This window comes from Desmodus rotundus, chromosome 7 (assembly GCF_022682495.2).
Source record: "Desmodus rotundus isolate HL8 chromosome 7, HLdesRot8A.1, whole genome shotgun sequence".
Lineage (NCBI taxonomy): Eukaryota > Metazoa > Chordata > Mammalia > Chiroptera > Phyllostomidae > Desmodus > Desmodus rotundus.
This window is the reverse complement of record NC_071393.1, coordinates 19852970-19876217: the sequence shown is the minus strand read 5'-3', so window position 1 is coordinate 19876217 and position 23248 is coordinate 19852970. Positions and strand designations below refer to the sequence as shown.

The window sequence follows — 23248 nt, the reverse complement described above, 5'->3', positions numbered from 1 at the left end:
CTGTGGGTTCGATCCCTGGTTGGGGCACATGAGGAGGCAACCAATCGATAATTCTCTACAATCAATATGAAAACATTTCCTCGGGTGAGGATTGAAAGAAAAAGATAGAGAAATGTGGGCAGGGATGGACTTGTCAGGGGAAGCTGGGAACGTGTGGTGGGGAAATGGCACCATTGCTCTCTCCACAGGCCACCATCTGGCAGTGTGTTAATCTCTCGTCTCTTGACCTAATGAGTCTGGTAACCGAAGCCAGTCACGCCAGTCACCTGTCAGTGCTGGTCTCGTGACATTAAACACCCCAGCCAGGCCAGGGCACTGCTGGGGAGAAGCTCGTGTGGGGCTGCCTGGTGTACAGTTCGGTTCCCAGTGGCAATGTGACCCTCTGAGCTTCCAGAAGCTGCAGAAAGTGCAGCACATGTTCCAGGATCCCTTGTTTCCCCCCACATCAAAGCCGACTCTGACCCACTGAGAACAGAAGACAAGGTCCTCAGAGCTCAGACGGACCTCGGGGGTTGAGCTGGCGGAGGCCCAGTCGGCCTGCATCCCCAAACTTCTGGGGCCCACCATCTCCATCATGGCCACTTGCCTGCACCCGCCTGTCTGCCGCTGCTTCCAGTGAACCCCCTGACCCTGGGGGGAGGCATGGCAGGACACCCAGCGGCCTGAGCCCAGGCCCTGACTCAGGGTTGAGCACGGGTTTCTTTGGCCATCACATCAGTTACAAGACTGACTGGGTTTTCAGTCACAGGCCACCCAATGGCAGTTTACACCAGAACACACAGCCCAACTGCTAGTGTGAAAACTCAGACAACCGCCAGCAGCACGCACACCAGACACGGCTGGGTCTGAGCCGCTGTTTGCGCAGTGGCTCTCCGGTGCGCTGTCTGTGCGAAGAAAGGCGTGAGCCCCGTGGGGGTTTCTGGCAGCAAGCATGTCATTGCTGTGTAATTTGAATACTAAAGTGGTACCCACAGGTTCTACCTTTGTGCACTTGATTTTATTAAAGGTACAAACAATGCTTTTGATCGTCTTTGGTTGTAGACCAGGGGCCGGCGGAATGAACCTGGAGGTCCCATCGCATCCCCTATGCCCGCAGGGGAAAAGCCCTGCCAGCAAGGTGGGGACACGGCCACCACGGAGCAAAGTGCTCGCTGACGTGGGGCCTGCAGAAGCTGGGCGAAGTGCTGTCCCACCGAGCACCTGTTCTCCGAAACAATCCCTTCTCAGAAGCTGAACTGTGTGGCCCAGGCTTCAAACTGCTAGAACACAGACTAACCCCTGCTTTGCCAAGTGTGGTGGCAAAACTTAGTTTTAAAGTTAGGAATCAAAGAACCATCATTTAAGTTCCCCAGCAATCTCTTTTAGGGTCTCTGATTCCTCTCTGGAGCCAGAGGCTGAGCTTCTGTCTGGTGTCACCCAGGGAGAGGGGACTCATGTCACACTGCCCGCCTCAAGGGCCCTCAGGGGAAGCACTAACTCGTTGGCTTCACATGGCTAAATCCTGACACAGTTAAAAAAGAGAAAGGCCTCGAAAGCCATCTCTCTGCGGGGCCTCTGACTGCGGGGAGGAGGAAGGCCCAGCGGCCGGGCCCTGGACTGCTCCTGTCCCGTGCAGCTCAGGGGCCCCTGGACACTGCTCCCTTCCGGGCTGAGCCTGGCTTGCACACCCTTCTCTTTCAGGATCTCTTCCCAATGCTTCGGAGGCTACGGGATGGTGCCCCCTAGAAATGTGAAGATGACTGCGCTCAGGCTCGGAGGTGGCCTCCCGGAAACACAGGAAGGGCCACGTGGGGACAGTGGCTGGCTCGCGGTCAGAGCTGGTGTGGCTTGCCCTGCTCTGTCAGTAGTGTCATGGCCGAGGCGTAGAGGAAGTAGCCCAGCACGAGGAGCAGGGTGCAGGGCAGGGGCCCGATGCAGAACAGAGAGGCCACAAAGAAGGCCAACAGCAGCGACAGCAGCGTTCTGTAGCTGCCCAGGAAGCGCAGGCTGAGCCTGGGGCCCCGAGCACGATTGGCAGTGCGCCCCTGCCCCACGGGGCTCAGGAGGTGCCTGCTAGCCAGCCCAGGCTCCATGAGGTGGTATCTACAGAAGCTGCCGAGGAAGTCTGCCCGGGAGCACAGGGCTGCCATCTGGCCTGCAAACTAGAGCACAGGCAGAGGCACAGGGGAGTGGGCAGCAGGCAGGGGCCACACTTTCCACCCAGCCCCTCCCCAAGGCTCTAGGACGGAAGGGGCACCAAGGCAAGGACGCGGCCCTCCCACCCACACTCACCCTGTGGTTGATGGTGGAGGACAGACGGAAGAGGAAGCGGACCAGGCTGGCAATCTCATAGCTCCGGATGGGCTGTAGCTCTGAGTCCCCCTGGTACTCGATGTCAAACTTTCGCAGCCCGTTGATGATCTAGAAGTGGCAGGAGAGGTGAGCCCCAGGTGAAACCTGGGCCACAGGAGCAGTCCAGGAAAAGAAGTGCAAACACACCTTTGCAAACGACTCAGCAGAGTCACCTCTGAGCACCGGAGATGGGGACAGGTCGGGGAGACCACCAGCTATGCTGCCTGGAGTGGCCCGGAAGCAGGCCCCCGGGACACGGGCCTTACCTGGTACCGACCCAGGGGCGTGAGGATGAGTCCATCCTCACCCACGATGCAGTCTGGGAGCTGCTTCTTGCCATTCTCATCCTGAGTCGTCCCCAAGGCGAGTGTGAGCTGGGCGAGCTGGGCCTCACTGAGCTGTCAGAGAGAAGCCTGCTCTCAGCTTCCAGGTGGAGGGAGGAAACTGGTCTTCAACCCACTGGGCCCCTCACAGTTCCAACAATGGGACCCAGACAGAACACTGCAGGCATAGGCCAGCGTCTCCCACACAGGCCCCGGAACCCTTATGGCAGAACCCATGCTGGGCCCTGGGCCCTGGCTGAGCAGTGGGACGACGGCCACAGGACCCAATCCGGGGCGGGCACAGCCCCACGGCTCATACCCGGAACACCTGGCACAGGCACTCCAGGGCCTTCTCCAGGTACTCGTCTGTCTTGCGGACACTGTCCTGCCCCATGTCGTCCAGGTCGTTGGCTGGGTAGGAGCTGTTTGTGTCCGAGAGGCAGAAGCCCAGCCATGACAGAAAGGGGCGACCAGCTGTGTTCTCCCCACACTGGTCGGAGATGGACTTGGCTGTCTGCTTGGCCTGCGTGATGAGCTGGGCCAGGCGCAAGACCTGCGGGGCAGAGGGGAGGTCAGCCGGGTCTGATGGGGTCGCTTCATGACATCCGGCCACTAACAGACCAGCAGGCCATCCTGGGGGAGCCTGCCAAGGACCAGGAGAGGTGCCTCCACATAATGAAGAGTTTGAAAAACTAAGATGCATATTCTAAATGTGGAAAATTTCCAACAAACACTGCCTCTATTATCAGAGATAAAGTAGACTTCACTGAACCAAAAAGGGGAGGGGAGAGGAACAGTGTGTACTCAACACCTAACCTTCCTCCTTCCCCCCGCAAATGTGTGCGCTCTTCCTCGCTCACTGTCCCAGAGGGTGGGGACGGCCCTGGGGCTGGCAGAGCCCAGGTGCACTCACCAGTGTCCGGACCTCTGGCCCGAACATCGGGGTGTACTTGCAGTCCTGGCCTTCCAGGCTATAGACGTGGCTCTTCACCTTGAAGGAGGTGTCGGTGACGGCCGGTGGCCAAGAGGACAGGAAGCTGCCAGAGAACGTGGGAGCTGTGAAGAGTCGGTGCTGGCGGTGGGGGATGACGAGCTCGGGCTCCAGGAACAGCTGCTCACCTGGAAGGCAGGACACAGGTCTGGCTTTGGATTCATCCCAAGGACACAAAATATCCGGTTACCACTGGCCAGCTCCCTAAGTGCCTCCTGAGGTTTCTGAACAGCAGCGACCACACAGCGAAAGGGTGCAGGTCCCAACGCTCCCAGAGCCCCTGCTGGTCCCAACGGGAAGGCCAACACTTGCCAAGAGATAGCACAGGGAGGTAATGCCAGACAAAGCTGCTTAGATGAAAGCAGGACCGGGACTGAAATTGCCACACGTCACCAGTGAGACAGCTCAGAGATCTGCTCCCCTCCTGCCAGGCACACCAGAGTCTAGCCCAGCGTGCTGAGCTACGGGGAAGACAGGGTTCAGCCAGGCTCAGACCTCCACCCTGCTGCTGGGCACCAGGGTTCCCCACGCTACTCCTTGCCAGGCCCCTACAAGCCGTGAGACACATCCAGGGACTGGGAGTCCCTCTCTAAGTGCTGCTTCCAAAGGCTAAGGGCTTACCTTTCTGGATCATCTCAGCCAGGTTGGGCTGGGCAAAGACCTTGGCCACTCGGAACACCATAAGTGCGTTCTTGGGGCTGACCAGGTCAGTGCGCAACGCACGGCTCAGGAAGCCCACGAAGAGCTTGGTGTACATCAGCAGATTTTCCTGCACAAAGGGTGCCCTGGGGACCGGGCAGCTAGTCAGGGGCCAGATCTCCCACAGGAGGCAAGGCCACATGGTCCTTGTCCCCTCTCCCCAGTCATGACCTCATGGAGGTATTAAGAATGGAGGCTGGGGGAGTCTGGGGGTGGCAGAGGAAGAAGCAGGACAGAGACTGGCAAGACCTAGGCCCCCTGAGGACAAAGGACCCTCCCTAGAGTGAGGTCCTTTCCAAGAGGACCAAGGCCGCCAAGGCAGCCGAGGGACGCACAGGAGGCGGCGATTGGAGGCCGACAGGAGCCTGGGGGCCAGCTGGGAGGTGTCGGGGAGGTGTGCTGGCTGTTGTAAGAGCTGCTGAGGGAGGTTTGGGGATGAGCGTGAACATCAGAGTGAGACAATAATGGCAAGGCAACAGAGGGGAAGTGGGTGGCCTGCTATTTCCATGGAAACCAACCCTAGGGCCCAGGAGGCCCCCCGGAGCAGCTCCCCTGGGGAGGGCAGGGTGCCAGGCTCACCATCTGTCCGACACGCAGCGGGCCTGGCCATCACTGCTCTGAGACTGCTTGTCAGGCGCGTACCTCCAGGGCTGCAGGTAGCTTAACCACATCTCCAGGACCTGTGGGACGTGTGTGCACACAAGTGGGCTGTGGGGGCCAGGCTTGGGGCCAGATCCTGGCCCAGGAGGCAGCTCACAGGAGCAGAAGCACGTTTCCAGCTGCGGGGCTTCGGTCTGCTGGGGTCGGCAGGGGGGCCACCAGGCTCTGGCTTCTTCCCACCCTCCCCCCAGAGGGCACTGGAGGACTCAGTGCACCCCTCGCACGTGTAACCCTCTCAATATCCCTTCAGAAGTGGGGCCACCCACAGCTCAGTGAGGCACAACAGGACCACACTCACAGCCCTGAACGACGCATCCAGGGGCCAGTGGCCGAAGCAGTGCTGCAGGAAAAGGTAGAGCTTCTGCTGGACAAACCTCGGGATGGCGGCCCTGCAGGAGAGGAATTGGGGCGCCTCAGTGGCTCAGCACCCCCTGGGGGCAAGACTTTGTATTTTTAGCCCCATCTTCTGAGGAGGAAACCCAGGGTCAGAGAGGTTAGGGCATGTCCCAGGGCCACACAGCACGGGCTCGCAGGGCTCTTTCCGCCAAAGATGGCTGGCCTGGAGGGACAGGCCACGAAAGCCAGAGAAGGAGCTGGGTGCCCCCACCTACCTCTGGGGCCGGGGTGGGGGTGAGGAGACAGAGCCAGGAGGGGACACAGTGATTGTCCACATGACCCACCCTGCAAGGCCTCACACGCCTCTGCTCACCCAGCCCAAACACCCTGGGGAGAGGTCACTGTGGGCAACCCATGTGTGGAGGACACGGAGGCGGGCAGAAGCACAGCAGCCTGGCACACAGCCCCATACTTACCGTTTGAACTCCTCCAGGGGGCTGGTCGCATGGGAGTGGGCGGAGGGAGAGACCTGCTCAGGCTTCAGGCTGTTGGAGAAGGCGTGCAGGTGCTTGATCAGCAGGCGCACCACCAGCACATGCTCCTCGGTGGGCGTGAATGACTCCTAAGGTGCAGAGGGGCATGGTGTCAGAATCCAGATCCTTCTGAGTGAGAACCCCCAGGACTGACCACGTCCCACCAGGGCCCATCTCTCTGCTCTCCCCACAGTATTTGTGGGCCAGGCTGGGAGCAGGACCGTCTGGGGCCCACCCAGCCTGCCGCCTGCTGATGACCCTGGCACCGCAGGGTCTGAGACTGGCTAAGAGGGGCAAAGCCTGCAGTGCGCCCTAGGATAGCTGCTGACGCAGACAAGCTGGCCAAGTGCTTCCCTGCACACTTTGAACCCCTGATCTGAGCCCTCCGTGGGCGCCTGGTCGTGGCTGTCCATCCAGGCTGTCAGGGGTCCTCACCTCCTAGTCAGTCAGAGGATGAGGGGCAGGGGGCGGGCAGGCCAGCATCCCACCTGGGATCTGGACTCTAGTCCCCTGACTCCCAGGTATGTGCAGACAGCTCGCTGTGGCCCATGGCTTCCCCTTTCCAGGTGAAGCACTCTCCGGTTCTTCCTCATGCTCCCCCTCCAGGACACAGCCTTCCCCATGCTAATGAACCTGGAGTTGGCACAACCCCGAAGGCCAGAGCACCGCCATCTTGTGAGCCAAACGCTTGATTCATAGAGTCCTTGTAGGATCTTTGAGAGCCAGACCCGAGAGGAAAGCCTGTCTGCCAGACATTCAGGGGCAGGGTGGAGCCCCCTGAGTGGCAGAGGACACATGGGGCAGGACCTGCTGCCCCCACCCCCACGCTCTGGCTGTCCAGCCTGACATGCTCCTGTCCCCACTCTCTAGGCCCTCTAGGGCCTCAGCCCCAGCCCTCTAGGGCCTCAACGACCTTGTTGGAAGAGGTCTGGCAGCCTAATCCCCACGCAGAGCGGTGCTGAGGCTGGTGCAGGCCCCACCTCCTGGCACATCCAGCAACCCAGACGCCCATGGGCTGAGGAAGCCAGCCTGCTGGGCTCTGCTCCCAGCACTGCCTATGCAGCTCTCCCTGTCATGGAAATGCCGCCACAGGCCAAGGGGACACACCCTGCAGGTCCCTACGTCTGGGGATAATATTATGGAGCAGAAGGTAATTTTCTTCTGATTATCTGCATCTTTAAGTCTTTTTGCAATGAATTGGCACTATTCTGAAGAGAAAAGCACAGGCTGTTTCAACAATAATAGAAGACTGGGCCCTGGCCAGGTGGCTCAGTTGGTTGGAGCGTTGCCCCACATACCAAAGGGTTGCAGGGTCCATTCCCGGTCGTGGACTCGACCCCTGCCGTTGAGGCGCACATGGGAGGTGGCCGATCAATGTTTCTCTGTCTCTCAAATCAACACACATATACTCAGTGAGGATTAAGATGAGAAGGGCGTCAATGCCAGGCTGTAACTCCCTGCTGAGAGCCCTGCCCTTTCTCATTCCTGGCCACTCATCCTTCCGTGGCCATGCAGAGGGGAACCGGGACCCCCTGCTCCATCTCTACCCGTCCTTCCTCCTATTTCTGGAGAGCCAGGCTCCCCGCCACAGGCCCCCAGCAATCACACTGTAACCCCCTCAGCCACCTTCCCTCTAGGCTTGTCAAGTCAGTCTTCTTTTCCTCCAACTCCACGCCCTCCTGAACCAAAGCCCCACGGGGCTGTCTGGCTATGGCTGCAGGTGGGCTCTTCCACCTTTTAAAGATGCTTTTCCCAAGCCCATTCCAGGGCTCTTGGCCCTCCTGCTGTGGAGCGAATGCAGTCCGTTATTTCTCCAGGGATCTTTCCCTTAGCTGAGTGAGATCCTCCCAACAGAGGCTGGAGCAGCACCCATTCCTGTGTCCAGCTGGCCCATGCTAAACCTTCTGGAACATTCTCTTCCCTTCTCACTGCAGCTGCTGCTGCTTCTGAGCAGAAACCCCGATATGTGCTGCACGCTGACCATTCTGTTGCAGTAAAACAAGATCTCTTTACCTTGAGTTCAAATTCTGTGTTGTGTGAGACAGACAGGCCCCTGGCTGTGAGCATGGCTCCAAATACATCATTCGGCCGTTTCTGCCCAGACTTCCAGGCTCACCTCATACATCAGTGAACTATGAGAAAACACCCTACAGGGCTGACCGCAAAGCTGTCACACTGTTCATGTTTGCCTGAGCAGACCACAATGTCCATGAGGTCACAGCTCACTCTTGTCCACCTGTGGAGGACTCTATGGACTGGGTTTGTGGAAGGCCAGGCCTACTTGTCTAGGGACCGACTGCATCTCCAGGCGAGAGGGCCAAGCCCACAGTTTTCCTGCGCCTCTGCCTCACACAGAGGCTCACATCAGCAGGACTGCACCGCCCACAGCCCCTGGGCCCCTGCGTGCTCAGTCACTTCCTCAGTACCAGGCCTGCACTGCACACGACCTGGTAGTGCCACGACACACGCAGAGATATTTGCTCCCTTGAATCAGGGCCAGGTACGGAGCCCCCACAACACCCGAGAACTTGTGACACCTCAGCTGCCTTGAGGCTTGGCCAGATGACCAAGCCTCAGATCTTGATGACCCCACAGGCAGCAGGGATCGTGTGCCTCAATCCCTGCCACATGGCTACGCATCCCAAACCCTGGCTACTCTGCAAACCTGGAGGCCGGGCCAGGCTCCCCCCGAGCCCCAGGACCCTGCTCTGCGTGACACAGGTCTCTGTATCGGCCCCAGCAGGCTCCCAGCCATGCCCTCGCTTTACCACTGCACTGACATGGGCTCTGTGGCTTACACCACAGGGCAGGGGCCAAACGGAACAGATCGAGAGCAGCCAGTACTTGGTAGGCGTGGAGGGCCTGGAGGCTGGGTTGGGCAGGGCTGTGAAGGGCGCTGGAGACACTGAGTCGGTAGTGCAGAACCTCCAGCTGAGACAATAAAACACAGAAGCCAGACAGGGTGGAAGAAGGGGAGGGAAAGGGGAGAGTGGGGAAAGAAAGAAAAAGTGAGAGCCCAGAAGTAAGGAGAAAAAAACAAAAAAACAAAAGCATGTCAGTGACAATGCTAATAATCACGGCCCACCAACCTCAGGCCAGTGAGACCACCCTCTCAGCATCCCAGACCAAGCCCCTCCCAGCGGCACCTGCTGGCAGAGGGATGGATAGACCCTCTAGGTCACTGGGAGGCCCGATGGCCTCCATGCCACTGGGGCCTGAGGGCCCTTCCAGCTCCCTGAAGCCAGCCTGACTCAGTTTCCTTCCCGAGGCTCCCGCCCTCTCCTGGCCATGCCGGCACTGCATAGCACGCTCCAGCTCACAAGGGGCCCAGGCACCTCGTTGGGACACACTGCCAACCACCAAGGCCCTGAAGGCCCAAGGCACAGGAAAGAGACTTTTTTAGGAGCCAGTTCTAGATGGAGGCCTTCCTGCCAAGAACACAAAAATATGTGATTTACTGGACTTCCCTGGGTTGCCCTGAGGAGAAATCTACCAGCACACTTCCTATGTGTTTAAGGCCCAATCAGGGTTCTGTCCTGATGGGGGCTGCTTCCGAAAGGCGACACGGAGGTGAGCACAGGCTTGGCCCCCCAGGCCTTGCCAAACGCCCTCCACACTGAACGTTCTGGATATGGTTACAGGAGGCGCAAATGCTCCTTGGCTCTAATTCTGGGAAGACCGGCCTCTCCCTCACCAGGAGCCCCCAGCCTCCAGATACACGCAGACTTTCATCAGTCCCAATGGCAAAAATTTGGCCAGTCACATTCCCAGAGGCAGCTGGAGCCCTGGGCTGGGGACACAAGGATGACAGCTGAGCAAGCATGCTGTCTGGTCCCACCCTGGGACCTTCCGCCCTACCTCCCTGCTATAAAGCAGCCCGCCACCAGCCACCAGCCAAGCATAGTCCAGAGGCAGTCTCAGCACACACCCTGCCCTGCAAGGGCCGTGCCTGAGCAGCATGCGTCACACCGGAGAGGTCAGAATGAATGTGCCGGACTCCAAAGAGACAGGCACAGCCAGAGACACGCGGAGCAAGGGTGGAAAGGAGCACAGCAAGGGGGTGTTGGCCATTCATAGCCTTCCTCTGGGCCAGACCTTGGGCTCAGCTGCAGCTCTCAGTGAGGATTCAGGGCACAGTTTTCCTACTGGGTCCCTGTCCTGGCCTGTGGGGACACAGGGCACCCCACACCAGCCTGCAGAGCTGTAGCCATCCTTACTGCCCTTTCAGAAGCGCCACTCAGAAAGCTGGGAGGGGTGGAGGCCAGGGAGCGAGCATGAATCTCTGCACCCAGCCCAGCCACAGACACACTGGGGGACCTCCAGGAGCTACGCTTCCTGCCTCCCTAAAACCAGGATTCGCCATGATTTCCATATGGTGCAGTGCGGTGTGGGCCTGGATGAATGACAAGAGGCCTCAGATGGAGCAGACCTCCACAGGAGTCTTTCCCGGCTTCTGACGCACCCTGTTTTTTGAGGTTTTGTTTTTCTACCTCAATAGGAGGCAAAGGGCTGAACCTCCCTGGGTGCCTGGTGGGAATGACTGTTGCCCTCCCTCCACCCCCCGCCTGCTCCCAGCCATTCTGAGCAGCTCTCACCCACCCCATGGTCTGGCCAAGAGGAAGGAAAGGTGGGGAGGAGGGGAAGGCCCCCCCCGTCCCAGCAGGGACAGGCTACTGCCCCTTCCCCATGTGGACTCAGAATCCTCACAGGTGACAGACAGCCCGGAAAGGCCTTTCTGCCTCACACATTTGCTAAAATTAAAGCAGGCGTGTTTCCACTGGCTCAGAAGACCCAAGAATGAGCAGATCAGGAAGGCAACACAGTGAAGTGGCCTCTGCCTCTGCAAGACCAAGCCACATGCACAGGGTAAGCAAGCCTCCCAGGATCCCACCAGGAAGCCAGGAACATGCAGAGTCCACTCTGGAAGCAGGAAGGGCAGCGCAATAGTTTTGTGACGTGAGGGGCCCAGCCCGGAATGGAGCCCCCTGTTCTCCTCCTCCTCCTGTGTGACACTAAGGAAGGAGATTCGGGGCACCCTGCACTTTAAAAGAGCAGTGACGGAAGGGATGCACCCCAACCCTCCACACAGAGAGCCCTGGGGCCACGGAACTGGCTGCTGAGACCCCACAGCAGGAACAGAACCACCTCTTCTTCCCAGAATCACAGAGGGAAAGTTACAGACAGCCATTTTCCATTTTTAAAAAAAGCCATTCGTCCTAATTCTTAAGGAAGCTTGTGAGGATTTTGTCTGGTGGTGATGAAAAAGAAAAGTCCAAGGAGCCACGTACCACAGTCTCTCTGAGCACGAACCCGAGTGCCCGCCTTACTGACTGAACAGACCTGTTCCATTCCCCATGGGTCAGTGGGCCCCAGGGACAGAGGGCGCCAGGGTTCGACCACCTCCACACCTCTGCACACAAGTATGCGACCCAGCCAAAGCAGCGGGAAAGGCGAGGAGAGGAGACAGGCCAGGCCACATGCAAGAGGGCATCAGACCCCACCCACCAAAAAAGCCCGAGGATGCTCTGGAGGAGGTGGAGAGCCAGGGTAGCAGGCGTCTGCTGGGAGCCCCCTCAGCAGGAAGGAGGTGCTGTGATGGTAGAGGGGGACCCAGATGTGACTCCCAGAAGCATCAGTGGCTCCCCTGACCCCACAGCATGAGCACCAGCACCTCATCTGCTTCTGCTACCAGGAAGGGGACTCTGGAAGTGGCTCGGAAGGACCCCAGAGAGGACAGGCCTCCAGCCCTCAGGTGCAAGCCCACCGCAAAACGAAATGCACCTGCTGTCCAGCATCTCAGTGAGGGGTGGCGGTAGGTTTGTTTCCCACTATCAAGGGTCACTTAGCCCTTGGAAACTAACCGCCATCGAGGACAAGAAGTAGCAGGTTGACCAGACACATCTGGACCAGAGCAGGAGATGGAAAGAGAAACTGTGGTGACGTACCTTGGCATGAGGGGACTGCATTTTTTGATACATCTCCAAGGAGTAATGATGAAGCCACATTTCAACAAAAACCTGCAAAAGAGCATCAGCTGGTCAAACGAATTAGCAAGAGTGTCAAGATCAGTGGGGGAAAGGACAGTCTTTTCCACAAATGCTGCTGAGAAAACGGGATGTACTCATGCAAATGAATGCAGTCGGATCCTTTCCTAACACTGTGACAAAAAATAACTCAAAATGGATCCAAGACCGAAATGTAAGAGCTAAAACTATGGAACTCTCAGAAGAAAGCATGGGAGAAACCTTCACGACATTGAATTTGGCAATGGTTTCTTAGACATGACTTCAAAAGCACAGGCAACAAAGGAAAAATAGACAAACTGGATTTCACGAAAATGAAAATCTTTTGTGCATCAAAAGATATTATTGACAGTGTCAAAAAGTAGCCAACAGAGTGGGGGAAAATATTTGTAATGCATGTATCTGATGAGGGATTAATGCCCAGAATATAGAGAGAATGCCTAAAATTCAATAACAAAAAAACAAACAACCCAATTCAAAAATGGGCAAAGGACTTAAATAGACATTTCTCCAAAGATAGACAAATAGACATAAGGACATGAAAAGATGCTCAACACCACTAATTATTAGGGCGACACAAATCAAAATTGCGATGAGACACCACCTTGTATCCCCTAGGGTGGTTGTAATAAAAAACCAGAAAGTAACGAGCGCTGGAGGGGACTAATTGGAACCCTTGTGCGCTGCTGGTGGAATGTAAAGTGGTGCAGCCCCTGGAAGGGATTTCAGTCCATAGACAAGATTTAGGAAAATACGACAGGGCAGCTGACAGCGATTCCAACAAAGGATTTTGCAGTGTTTTGAACAGCGGAAGAGATGCCAGGAGAACTGTGCGAGGCCCAAGGCGCCTACTTTGAAGGGAACTGAGGTGTCATTGTCCTATGTACCGTGCTTCTTGTATTTTTTAATCTTCTTCAATAAACGTCTCTATTTTTCACATTACATGGCTGGACACTTTCTGGACACCCCTACACTAGACCCTTAACAATGGTTAAGATGATAAATTTCGTGCTATGTGTATTTTGCTGTAACTTAGAAAAAAGCTTTTTTAAAAAAGCACTAGCATTTCAGTCCAGGGCAGACCCCTCCCGCGCTGTCCTGTAAGCCCGTGCCTTGGTCCCCTGCCATCCCCCGGGGCTGGCGGAGCCCAGAGCCCACACTGATGGGGAACTATCTGAAGCACCAGGCTCCTCAGTGAACAGGAAAGATGGATTCCAGCCGTCCCATCTGCCAGTGCGGCTCTGACAAGAACACAGAAGCCTCTAAAAACACAGCAACCCACATGCCAAGAGTTACACACAAAGTGGGAGGGACAGAATCCCATCTTATCCACATTCGACGTTGCCAACAATGTTTGTCGTTACCAACTCAGCCCCAGAACCCTGCATCAGAACCAGCTCCAAGGTGAGACAGCCAGGCCTGGGAGGTGGCCGCACTGTGCTGTGGGAGCAAGCCAACCCAAGCCTGCAGGAGAAGCTGGAGCCACACGAGGGCAGACTAGGGGCAGTGCCACCTCCCACATGGACCCGTGACACAGAAGGGCCGGGGGCTGCCTGCTGACCAAGGGGAAGGCTTCGAAGGATCTCTCTATTCAGCATCACAAAGATGTTGCCAGGGCAACATTTAATACCCACAGGACAGTGACTGCAGAAAACGCCTCCAAGCACATGGGAATGGGCCAGAGCGGTGGGGTAGGGGCTGGGGAGAGCGTTCACACAGATCGACTGGCAACTACAAGACTGGCAGTGATTACATCACCATGGGAAAACCCAAACAAATCTGGGTGGACAGGGCATCCTGGGATGTCAAACACAGCCACTGAGATACGGGTTAGACAGGTGGGTAAGTTCCTCCCGTCTGTGTTCCAAACGTCACAGAGGTCTTCAGGCCTCTGCCCCCCAGGACGGAAGGTGGCTGAGCAGTTTATTTTGAAACGAAAGCAGAGATGAGCTACCTCGGTTCTCACCTGCAACAGAGTTTCTGACCTCCAGATCTCATGGGAGGCGGGGTCTGCGTTCACAGACGTCTGATGGGAGATGTGTCGCTTCAGGAGACTGGTGTGGTGGAGGCCATAGGAAGCGAAAGGCATGGCTGGTGTCCTGAGGGAGACACAGAGACAGGACTTTGCGGGGGCTCCCGCTAGTGCAACCAGGGGCAGCCTGGACATCGGCATCCACGACTAGTAACAACTACAACCTGCTCAGTCATACAACCCCCCGTCCATGTTGACATATACGAATAAATAACGGGGAGAAGAGAGGCCCTAATAAACATAGAAAATGAAAAAACCACAACTTGGCAACCATCCTATTAATGACTGACCTGGCCAAGGGTCATCGAGGGCTGCTAACGCTAGTGATAACTGCAGAGTCTTGTGTATCTTTCCACTGAATCCCCCCTCTTAATGAATTTAGGCACAAAGTACTCAACTTGCAGCAGCAAAACATGGACAACACCTTATTAGCCCAGCGGTCAAGCTGATGTTGCCGATAATGGGGCCCATGGCCGCCAGGGGCCCCTGCTGCAGTGCTCCTACCAAACGACACCCGGCCTGGGAAAATAACTGAGAAGCCAGGTCAAGGGCAGTACACACACACCTAGACTTCACGCTTCAAAGGTGTGAAGGTCGGGAAAGATCAAGAGTCAGTTCCAGACTGAAGAGGACTAGAGAGACAACTATATGCAGTAAGTGACCCTGTGCTGCATCCTGGCCAGGTGACAGCCATTAGTGGGGCAGCTGGTGAAATCCGAGTGGGGTCTGAGGACCAGACAGTGGCCTTGCAGTAATACTTACTCCCTGATTTGGACAGAAGTGCTGGGGCTATGAAGGACAGTGAACTCGCTATTAGGAAGTACAGTCTGAAATATCAAGAGATAACAGGCATCATATCTATAAGTTACTTAAAAGGCCCAGAAAAAACACACACAGATAGAGGATAAAACCAACTCAGAGATCTGGGGCGGGTCTACAGTGGTTCGCTATGTTATGCATAGCCACTACTTTTCTAAGTCTGAACTATGTAACAACAAGGAAACAAAATCAAGGGCCAGAAAACCACTTGGCAGCTGCAGTCTGCCTCTGAGAGGGCGTGAATCTGGCCCACCCCAAGTCCCCCCTCTCCCCTTTCAATCCCCCTTTCCTTGAGTGCATCTGTCCATACACGTGAGCTTGGGGTATGGCACGTGCCAGATGTGGGGTAGGCCAGCGAGAAAGAGCCTGTCTGCAGCTTCCCAGGGGAGGAGTGGGCCAGCAAGGTGGGGGAGGGTCAGAGGAGCGCTGGCAGTGGCTGTTAGGGCAGGAAGGTCTCCTGGGGAGGGTCAGCTCAAAGGCCCTGGTTCATCTGGACTGAGACCAGCCACACACACTCCTTCGGCACAGTCCAGTCTGCTCAGACCGGCGTGAAAGGCTCTTCACCCCAGGACCTCTGGCTCAAGCCAAGACCTGGGTCTGGAGCTCTCAGATTCCTACTACAGTCGTGCCTTACATAACGTGTTGGTCAACAATGAAGCGCATGCTTACTTCAGCGGCGTGTCTACTAAAAGTGGAACGGCACAGAGAACATCGGCATGGCCCCTGTGCGAGGGTGACTCGCCTATTTGTGAGGCTTTAAAAAAAAAGGAAACCACTGACAGAGCACATACACAACAGCAGCCTCTGCGGGGTTATAACGGAGGTCTCTTAGTGCGACACTATACTATTTTTTGGTCTCTTTTTGTTTATTTTACTAGGCTGATTTTAAAAGACTAATTTAGTGTTGCCTAAGTGTACGGAGTTTATAAAGCCTACGATAGTGTACGGTAGTGTTCCAGACCTTCACACTCACTCACTACTCACCCAGAGGAACTTCCGGTCCTGAAGCCCCAAGCAGGTTAAGTGCCCTATGCCAGTGTATCACTTTTTATACCGCATTTTTACTTTTCTATGTTTATCTTTTAAATTCTTTTCTTTATCGATTGATTTTTAGACAGAGGAAGGGAGACAGAACGAGGAAGAGAAACATGGCTTGTCGCTCCACTTACTGACGCTTTCACTGCTTGCCTCTCGTGTGCGCCCTGACCAGAGGTGGAACCCGCCACCCTGGTGCATCGGGATGAGGTTCTAACCGCCTGAGCTGCCAGCAGGGCCCCTTTTCTATGGTAGACACACGAATCTCTTCTGTTACAACTGCCTACAGTATTCAGTAATGCGCTGTGCAGGTTTGTAGTCTAGGAGCACACCGCCTTGGCGTGCAGTAGGTTACACCATGTAGGCTTGTGCGAGTGCGCTCTATGTTTGCACAATGATGCAGTCACTAATGACACCTTTCTCAGGACGTATCTCCATCATTAAGTGATGCATGACTGCGGTCCCACTCATCCACAGGCCCACCCTTCCGTGGCTGCCTACAAGGCCTTTCTCTCCAGAACTACCCGCCCAGCACCTTCAACCAGCTTGCAGTTTCCAGTCACCTACCACCCTCTCACCGCCTCAGTGCAGGGCTTGGCTGCTGCACATGGGGCTGGGCGGGGGGTGCTGCTACGGGCAGAACGTAGCCTGTTTGCACAGCAGGGCCCTGCAGCCACAGGGCCTGACCACTGACCAGGATGGCCACCGAAAGCCAAAACACAGACCCCCTCCTCACCCTTGCCCTTGGGTCCATGCTGTGGCAGCTGGGGTTAGGGAATCGCAAGCATAAGAAAAACCAGGGAGCCCTGGACAAAGAGTGGCACCATTGTCCCATGAGCAATGCCTACTGACCATGTCACTCCCTTGCAGAAGGGCCAGGTCTTAATAGCTAGTGGCAGGCATGGGCCACCTGAGGCAATGGCCAAGGGCCAGGGTAGCCAGAGAGCCTACCTGGGAGCTGGGGAGGGGCTGGGCCCCCCTGGGCTGGAGGAGAGTGGGGGGAGCACGCTGCCTTCTGTGGGCAGGAACCACGACAGGTACCTGTCCACCAGGATGAAATAGGCGCAGTCTGAAGTACGGACGTGGAGGGCCCCAGGGAGTGGCTGGAAAACAGAACTCGGGTTAGTGTGTGGCTCTGGGCAGCGGCCCAGGCTGCTGATCCCAGCAATCACAGGAAGGCCCTGGGATGTGGGCTGTGCCCAAGGCCAGCCCGTGAGAACCGAGGGTGGTGCTAGGAGAAAAGCTCCCACCAGACAGCCTGACTAAACCCACAGTCCCACCCCGCCCCAGTGGGCACCTCCTATGGAAAGCTCAGACCACCACCCATGGTGCCTAGGTCACCACACATCACCTGTCAAGTCCGCCCACCCGACTGCTGCCCTAAGTGAGAATGGCCGGAAGGACAAGGGCTAGAGGAGGAAGGAAAGGAGGACACAGAGAAAGGAGGCAGGGAGGGAGAAGGAGAAAGGGAAGGCGAAGAAAGGCCAGCTGCTGGCTCCCAGGCGAGTCCCCAGCTCCCCCTGCTATGGAAACAAAAGCCCAGGGCCACGTCCCCACCCATCACAGGGCCTCCAGTAAAGCACTCTGCTGAGAGGAATGCTTCCTGTACCTTTTGAGTGATGAGGCTCAAAGCAAAAAAGAACATGTAATACTCGAACGGATCTGAAGGCAGTGTCAGGGGGCAAACGGCACAGTTGCTGGGCCACCCCCATCCCTGCACTGTGCTGGCCTCCCCAGACTCCCTACCCACGGGGCCAGCAAAGGATACTGAGGGCCAGGTTCAGGCCAAGGCCCCCGGCGGGGGGGAACTGGACCTTATTGTGGTACAGAGGGCTGTCAGGGAGCACACGCTCCTGGATGGACGCTTTCACAGGGCCCTGTGGGGAGACGGGGGCAGGCTCGAGGGCAGGCTCCAGCTCGGCACCTCCCATGCGGCGCAGCCCTTTGGGAAAGCTGCTGAGGCGGCGGCCAGCGCACAGACCCTGGCCGTGGGAACAGCACTATCTTCTGCATAGCACTTGAGCAAAAAGTCTTTACTTAGACTCTCTCACATCATCCTCACAAAGACCTGCAAGCGTCGAGGGCCCCTGCCCACTCACCACCCCTGCAGCCACTGGTTCAGGCTCTCTGCCCCAAGCACAGCGCTCACCCCCATGGCTTACTTACGGGCAGGTAGGAGACAGGAAAGTCAAACTTATAGTCTTCAGCTTGAAGTTTATAAACCAGCTTCATCATGGGGCCACTGAACATGAAATCAAACCAACAAGAACAGGGCAGATGAACCACAAACCACTTTGCTTCGATTGGTTCCTTAACTTTGAAAAATACAGTGATTTAAAAATGGGACCACCAGAGGACACATCCAGTTCCTCAGGTGACAAACCTACCTACCCAGGGTCTAGAAATTCCATCACAATGCTGTACTCTACAGGGCTCACACGTCCCTGTAAGCAGCGGAGGTTCCAGCCAAGGAGAACACCATCCAGGCTGCCGAAAATGCTCTCCACCAGCCACGGGAAGATGGCATGCAGCTCCTGAAACAGTGAGCAAGTTAGGCTTCAGGCAGGCCTGCTGGGGACAGTGCCCACTAGCCCACTGCTGGGCTATGCGCCAGCTCCAGTCCTGCACCAAGCGCCACCCACTTCCCTAGCTGGATCTGACCTCTGGGGATGCCACTCCCTGATGCAAAGGCCCACGGACAGCCCGGCACCCTCAGGAACCCTGGCACGGCAGCACAACAGGAGCAGCAGCCGTGGGTTCCTTCACTGTGGCCCCATGAGACTCCAAGCAGTGCTGCTTTCTATCTGGGCCAGCTGCACAAGTCAGCGTCTTTAAAGTTTCTTAAAAATGTCAAAAACTTCTGATCTGAAGAGAGCTTTGTTATAAAAGGTGGCAACGTTCTTTCTCAAAGTGAGCCCCTGAGACCGAGACTGACCGTCGGGTCACTTGGCAGTAACCCCTTTCCAGGTCAGCTCCTTGAACTTATCCAACTTACTACTGGACAATTCCGGGTGATGCAAATACACACTTTCAGTGTTCACATCAGGGTTTATCAACTGTGGCACTGTTGACATTTTCAGCTGAAAATTTCTTTGATGTGGGGCTGTCCTGTGCATTATAGGATGCTTTACCAGCACGCCTGGCCTCTACCCCTTAATGCCAGTAGCCCCACCCGCGTGTGACAACTAGAAATGTCCCCGACTGTTGCCAAGCCCCTGTGTGGGACAGAAGCCTCCACAATTGAAAACCATTGGTCTACATGGTCACACGTTTCAGTGTGCCCATAGGCGTAACGGTCACGGCGCCAGGTCAGGCTCTGTGCAGGGCGGTGCTCAGGGGAAGGAACCAGGGTCTGTGACAACATTTTCAGGGACAGTGAGAGACATGCCCCGAAGAGACACTAGCAGAGCTGTACCTTTGCTGGAAAATCCTCGATGACTTTAACCAGGTCTTGGCACCGCTGTGCAAAGGACTTATTTATAGAGTCAGCTTTCAGGCTAGCCTAGGAGAAGAAACCGAAAAAAATCAAGCATGTTCACGAGGCGGCTCTTGATGATATTCTGGCCGGAGCCAAAACAGAAGCCCAGGTGGCAGGCTGGAGTGGGACACACACCACTGGCCTGATCATACCTTTAGATCACGCACGTGTCAGTGACCCAAAGGATGCTACTAGAAGGGGGGCTGAGGTCCCATGCTCTCTAGACCAGCCACGCTCAGCACCCTCTGTTAGGCATCGCCAGTTACCTCGAAAGCTGCACATTATCAAAATAAAAACACTTTTGCCTGATCCATAAGCAGGGGGTCAGCCCCACACCCAGGAGAGGCCCCTGGGAGCAGGATTTCCCTCACAGACCACAGCGTCCACCAGGTACATGTGCACAAACTGGGATTCCCTGCGTGTGTGACTGCCCACGGTTCACACCACCGTGATCATCGGTAAGAATGTCCAATGAAATGAGGGTGTCCTTCATTGCCATTTAAGCCCTTAACCAAACTATCCTTTATGCAGTAGCTAATGAACCTTCTGAACCTTCACAACCTGAAGAAACAGACGGCTCCAGCCAGGAGCTGGCACTAATCACGAAGGCATTCAGGAACAGCATGAAGGAATCTTCCTGAGGTCGTGGGGTGTGTGTATCCTGACTACACCAAGATAAGAAGCCACTGCACAAATGAAGACCACGAGGAAGTGTCTGAGTCTGAAGGAAGAGGGCTTTGCCCAGGGTTATCGGAGGCCCTGCCCACCTCCAGACGAGGGTGGAGTCCATGGGGCCTCAGTCAGAGCTGAAGCCCTGGGCTGTGGAGGCCATGGGTGGATCTGTCGGCCCTAGAGAGTTCACCGGGGAAGAATGTCCTTCCAAAGAAATGTTTACGTGAAGTATCTTCTGCGAACTGAAATCTGAAACTCTTACCACTGACATTTGCCTCACGCTGCAGGCCCGGTCGCCCTCAGCACAGCAGTGTCCCGCTTTTTTTCACTAGTGACAGTTACAATTATTACTCTTTTGTGGAAGAATTTACAATACTTAAAAAGTCAAATGTATATCCTTTTGAGTCACTGCCCCTCCTCATACCCCAAGAAGCAGGGAAAAATGGCATTTGAATCAACTCGCCTTGTAGATGAGAAAACCATCTCATCTTCAGGGCTCAGAAGGTGAGTAACCCAAGGCCCGGCAGAGGCAGAGGCAGAGGCAGCCTAAGGATTTCAACCCCGAGTCCAGTGCTATTTCCATCACACGTCCCCCAAACAACCACTGGGGGGTTTAAGTCAGTGGAAAGAACTCCCAAGTCCCCCAGCCACCACTCCACGGAGCCACCACTCCACGGAGATTCACAGGGGCACTCCCACAGGCACCTGATACTCACCAGCAGGAAGCTGGGCTGTTGCAGGTGAGGGAACGCCATGGTAGCCGCCCGTGGAGAGTTGAAAATGGCCGTCTTAGGCAACCGCTGTGGAAAAGCAAAGATGAAATCTCAACACCTGCCAAACGACAGAACACTGTATCGTTCATAATGCCCAGGAGAACATGTGTGACTCAGCACACGCTGCGCTGCCACGTCCCAGGTGTTATAGACATGCCGTTCTCACGCGGTCCACAGCGGCCAGCTTCAGAGCCGGATGCGTGGAGGTGAATCCTTGGGAATGTGTGGTCACGCTTATACAGCACGTGTCAGGCCTGGTTCTAGGGGCTGTCCATATACTTCTCACTTAATTCTCGGTGCTTGGCAGAATTCTAAAGGTAGCCCTTCAAGTGCGCGTCCCTGGTTATTCAATCAAACGTTCATCCAGGTATTGCTGCGAAGGGACCTCGTAGATACAATTAAAGGGTCAGGTCAGTGGACCACAAAATATGATGCAGAGCAGTTCTGGCTGACAGCCAGCAAGGAGACCGGGACCTGAGTTCTACAACTCCAAAGAACTCCATTCTGACAGCAACCTGAATGCGTTTGGAAGGAGATACTTCTCCAGAGCATCCACATAAGAGCAAAGCCAGCCAATACCTTGATTTCGGCCTTGTGAGACTCTAAGCCGAGAATCCCAAGCCTGCTTATAAAATTTTGAGATAACAAAGGGGTGAAGTTTTAAGCTGCTAAGTTCGTTAAGCAAAAAAAATCCCAAAAACCATCCACACAACAACCCTACAAGGTCAGTACAGATGAGGAAACAGAGGCAGAGAGAAGGCAAGTCCCTTGTCCTCACCAAGCTGGTACAGGGCAGAACCGGCATTCAAATACACAGACCTCCCCACCGATCTCTCCCAGAGACAGGCGGACGAATCTCCGCTGTATTACATGTGCTCTATGAGAATGAAGGGAGGAGATGAACAGGCCCTGCCAAGGGAGCCTTCAGTCTGGCCACCAGAAAATCAGGAGTAGCTCTCCAGATTCCTACTTCTCTGCCCACTCAGGTCAGGAAATGAAATAATCCGGACTTGGACTGAGTAGAGAGGAAGCCTGCCTCGTTCCAATGATGGGCTAATTGATGGCTTTCCTGGCCCACGGCCGGAGTAAGGGCACTGAGGGGGCAATCACAGCTTAACGTGGGTGGAGAGTGGTTGCGTGCAAGGGGGCTGTGTAGGCAGGCAGTTGAGGGGTTGACAGATGTGCCTATCTGCCACTTGGCATTACAAAGACTTCCAAAGCTTTTCTCAACTCTCTTTTTGTTTATTTACTTTTAGAGAGATGGGAAGGGAGGGAGAAAGAAAGGGAGAAAAACACCGACGTGTGAGAGATACATCAGCCAGTTGCCTCTCGAAGGCCCCCAGCTGGGGACCTGGCCCACAACCCAGGCATGTGTCCTGACTGGGAATCGATCCCAAGACCATTCGGTTCTCAGGTCGGCAAGCAATCCACTGGGCCACACCAGCCAGGACTCAACTCTTAAACTAGCTCTCGGTTTCAGTTTTAAAGAAGACTTAAAACAAATAAAACACCTCAATCCTAAATCAAATGGCCAAGAGAACTATTCCAAATTGACCAAAACGGCATAAAATCCTGAACTGTTTGCAAAGGGCAGAGCTTTAGAGATGAGGTGAACGCACCTCCTTGCTCAAGGAAGCTTGCAGAGGCAAGGCCTGAAGGAATGAGGCCAGAGGCACCAAACCAGGGGTCTTTCCAAGATCCCTGGTAGTGTCTCTAACACTGTTCGCTGGCCCTGCCACGGGCAGGCGCCCCCCATGACCCCCTTCTGCACTGTGCACTCAGCGTTTGCTTCATCCCACCACTTCAACGACACTTTCTGCACGAGCTGCTTCGGACCTTGTTGGGGGGTTTCTTCCGGGGGCCGCAGCCCTCGGTTGCCGATCATGTCAAGCAAATGACGCTACTGCCAAGGACTCCCCCTAGCTGCTCTAAGCTACCACGGGTGAGGAAACTGGGGCTCGAAAAAATCGAGCCTCCCAGTGAGGAAGGCTCGGGCTGGGACTCACACCCAGCTCTTCCTCCTACACGGTTTGTTGAGCCCAAGGCTCAACTTTAACTCGAAGCTCCCCTTCCTCCCAACTCGTTCAACGAACGTTAACCGAGCACCCACCGGGACGGCATGGGCGAGCCGCGCGGGACGGTGGCAGGAGGGCGCAGCCCGCAGCCCCTGCTCCCCCGCCGGCCCGAACCCGGGGCTCGCGGAGGAACCGAGACATCTTCGGCGGACGTTCGGAGAGGCTGCCGGGGCGCGGGACCATCCTGCGCGCGGCTCCCGCCACTCACCTGTAGAGTCCATAGTTTCGTTCATCTCACGGACTGTGGCTCCCATTCGCCTACCCGGCGCCGTCGTGTCGTCATCAAGCTGCGCGCGGCGTCACGCCCCCTGGCCTGGCGGGAAACGCGCCGCCACCTCTCCGCGCGGCTACCTCAAAAGGCGCGTGCGTACAGCGAAGGCGGGGCAGGTTGGTGGGTTCACTTCTGTGTGTGGTGCGCGGTAGGTGCGGTGCGTCTGCGCACCTCATGCCTGAGCTCGTGCACTGTGT

The 23248-nt window shown here is 56.0% G+C and overlaps 1 protein-coding gene and 1 non-coding gene across 6 annotated transcripts; one reads left to right on the top strand and one right to left on the bottom strand.

Moving 5' to 3' along the window:
• Nucleotides 1-891: 891 nt before the first annotated feature.
• SMPD4 (sphingomyelin phosphodiesterase 4) lies at nucleotides 892-23188 on the bottom strand. Of its 5 annotated transcripts, XM_045192822.3 has the most exons (20): nucleotides 22989-23075; nucleotides 20649-20732; nucleotides 19198-19284; nucleotides 18174-18316; nucleotides 17949-18024; nucleotides 17551-17659; nucleotides 17392-17444; nucleotides 16734-16885; nucleotides 13863-13995; nucleotides 11819-11890; nucleotides 8718-8804; nucleotides 5817-5962; nucleotides 5303-5393; nucleotides 4924-5024; nucleotides 4267-4430; nucleotides 3568-3773; nucleotides 2974-3207; nucleotides 2598-2729; nucleotides 2272-2400; nucleotides 894-2141 (listed from the first exon to the last, which is right to left on the bottom strand). In XM_045192822.3, the coding sequence occupies exons 2-20, from the start codon at nucleotides 20685-20687 to the stop codon at nucleotides 1812-1814; spliced, it is 2484 nt and encodes an 827-aa protein (XP_045048757.2). In that variant the 5' UTR covers nucleotides 20688-20732; nucleotides 22989-23075; the 3' UTR covers nucleotides 894-1811. The 5 variants fall into 5 exon arrangements, with proteins under 5 accessions (XP_053784448.1, XP_071078009.1, XP_053784449.1 ...); XM_053928472.2 differs by lacking the exon at nucleotides 8718-8804; XM_053928473.2 differs by lacking the exons at nucleotides 17392-17444; nucleotides 17551-17659 and having other exon boundaries at nucleotides 892-2141; nucleotides 22989-23188.
• LOC112301967 (U6 spliceosomal RNA) lies at nucleotides 15409-15515 on the top strand. The gene has a single exon (XR_002974521.2). It is a non-coding gene; the product is annotated as a U6 spliceosomal RNA (small nuclear RNA).
• Nucleotides 23189-23248: the final 60 nt, after the last annotated feature.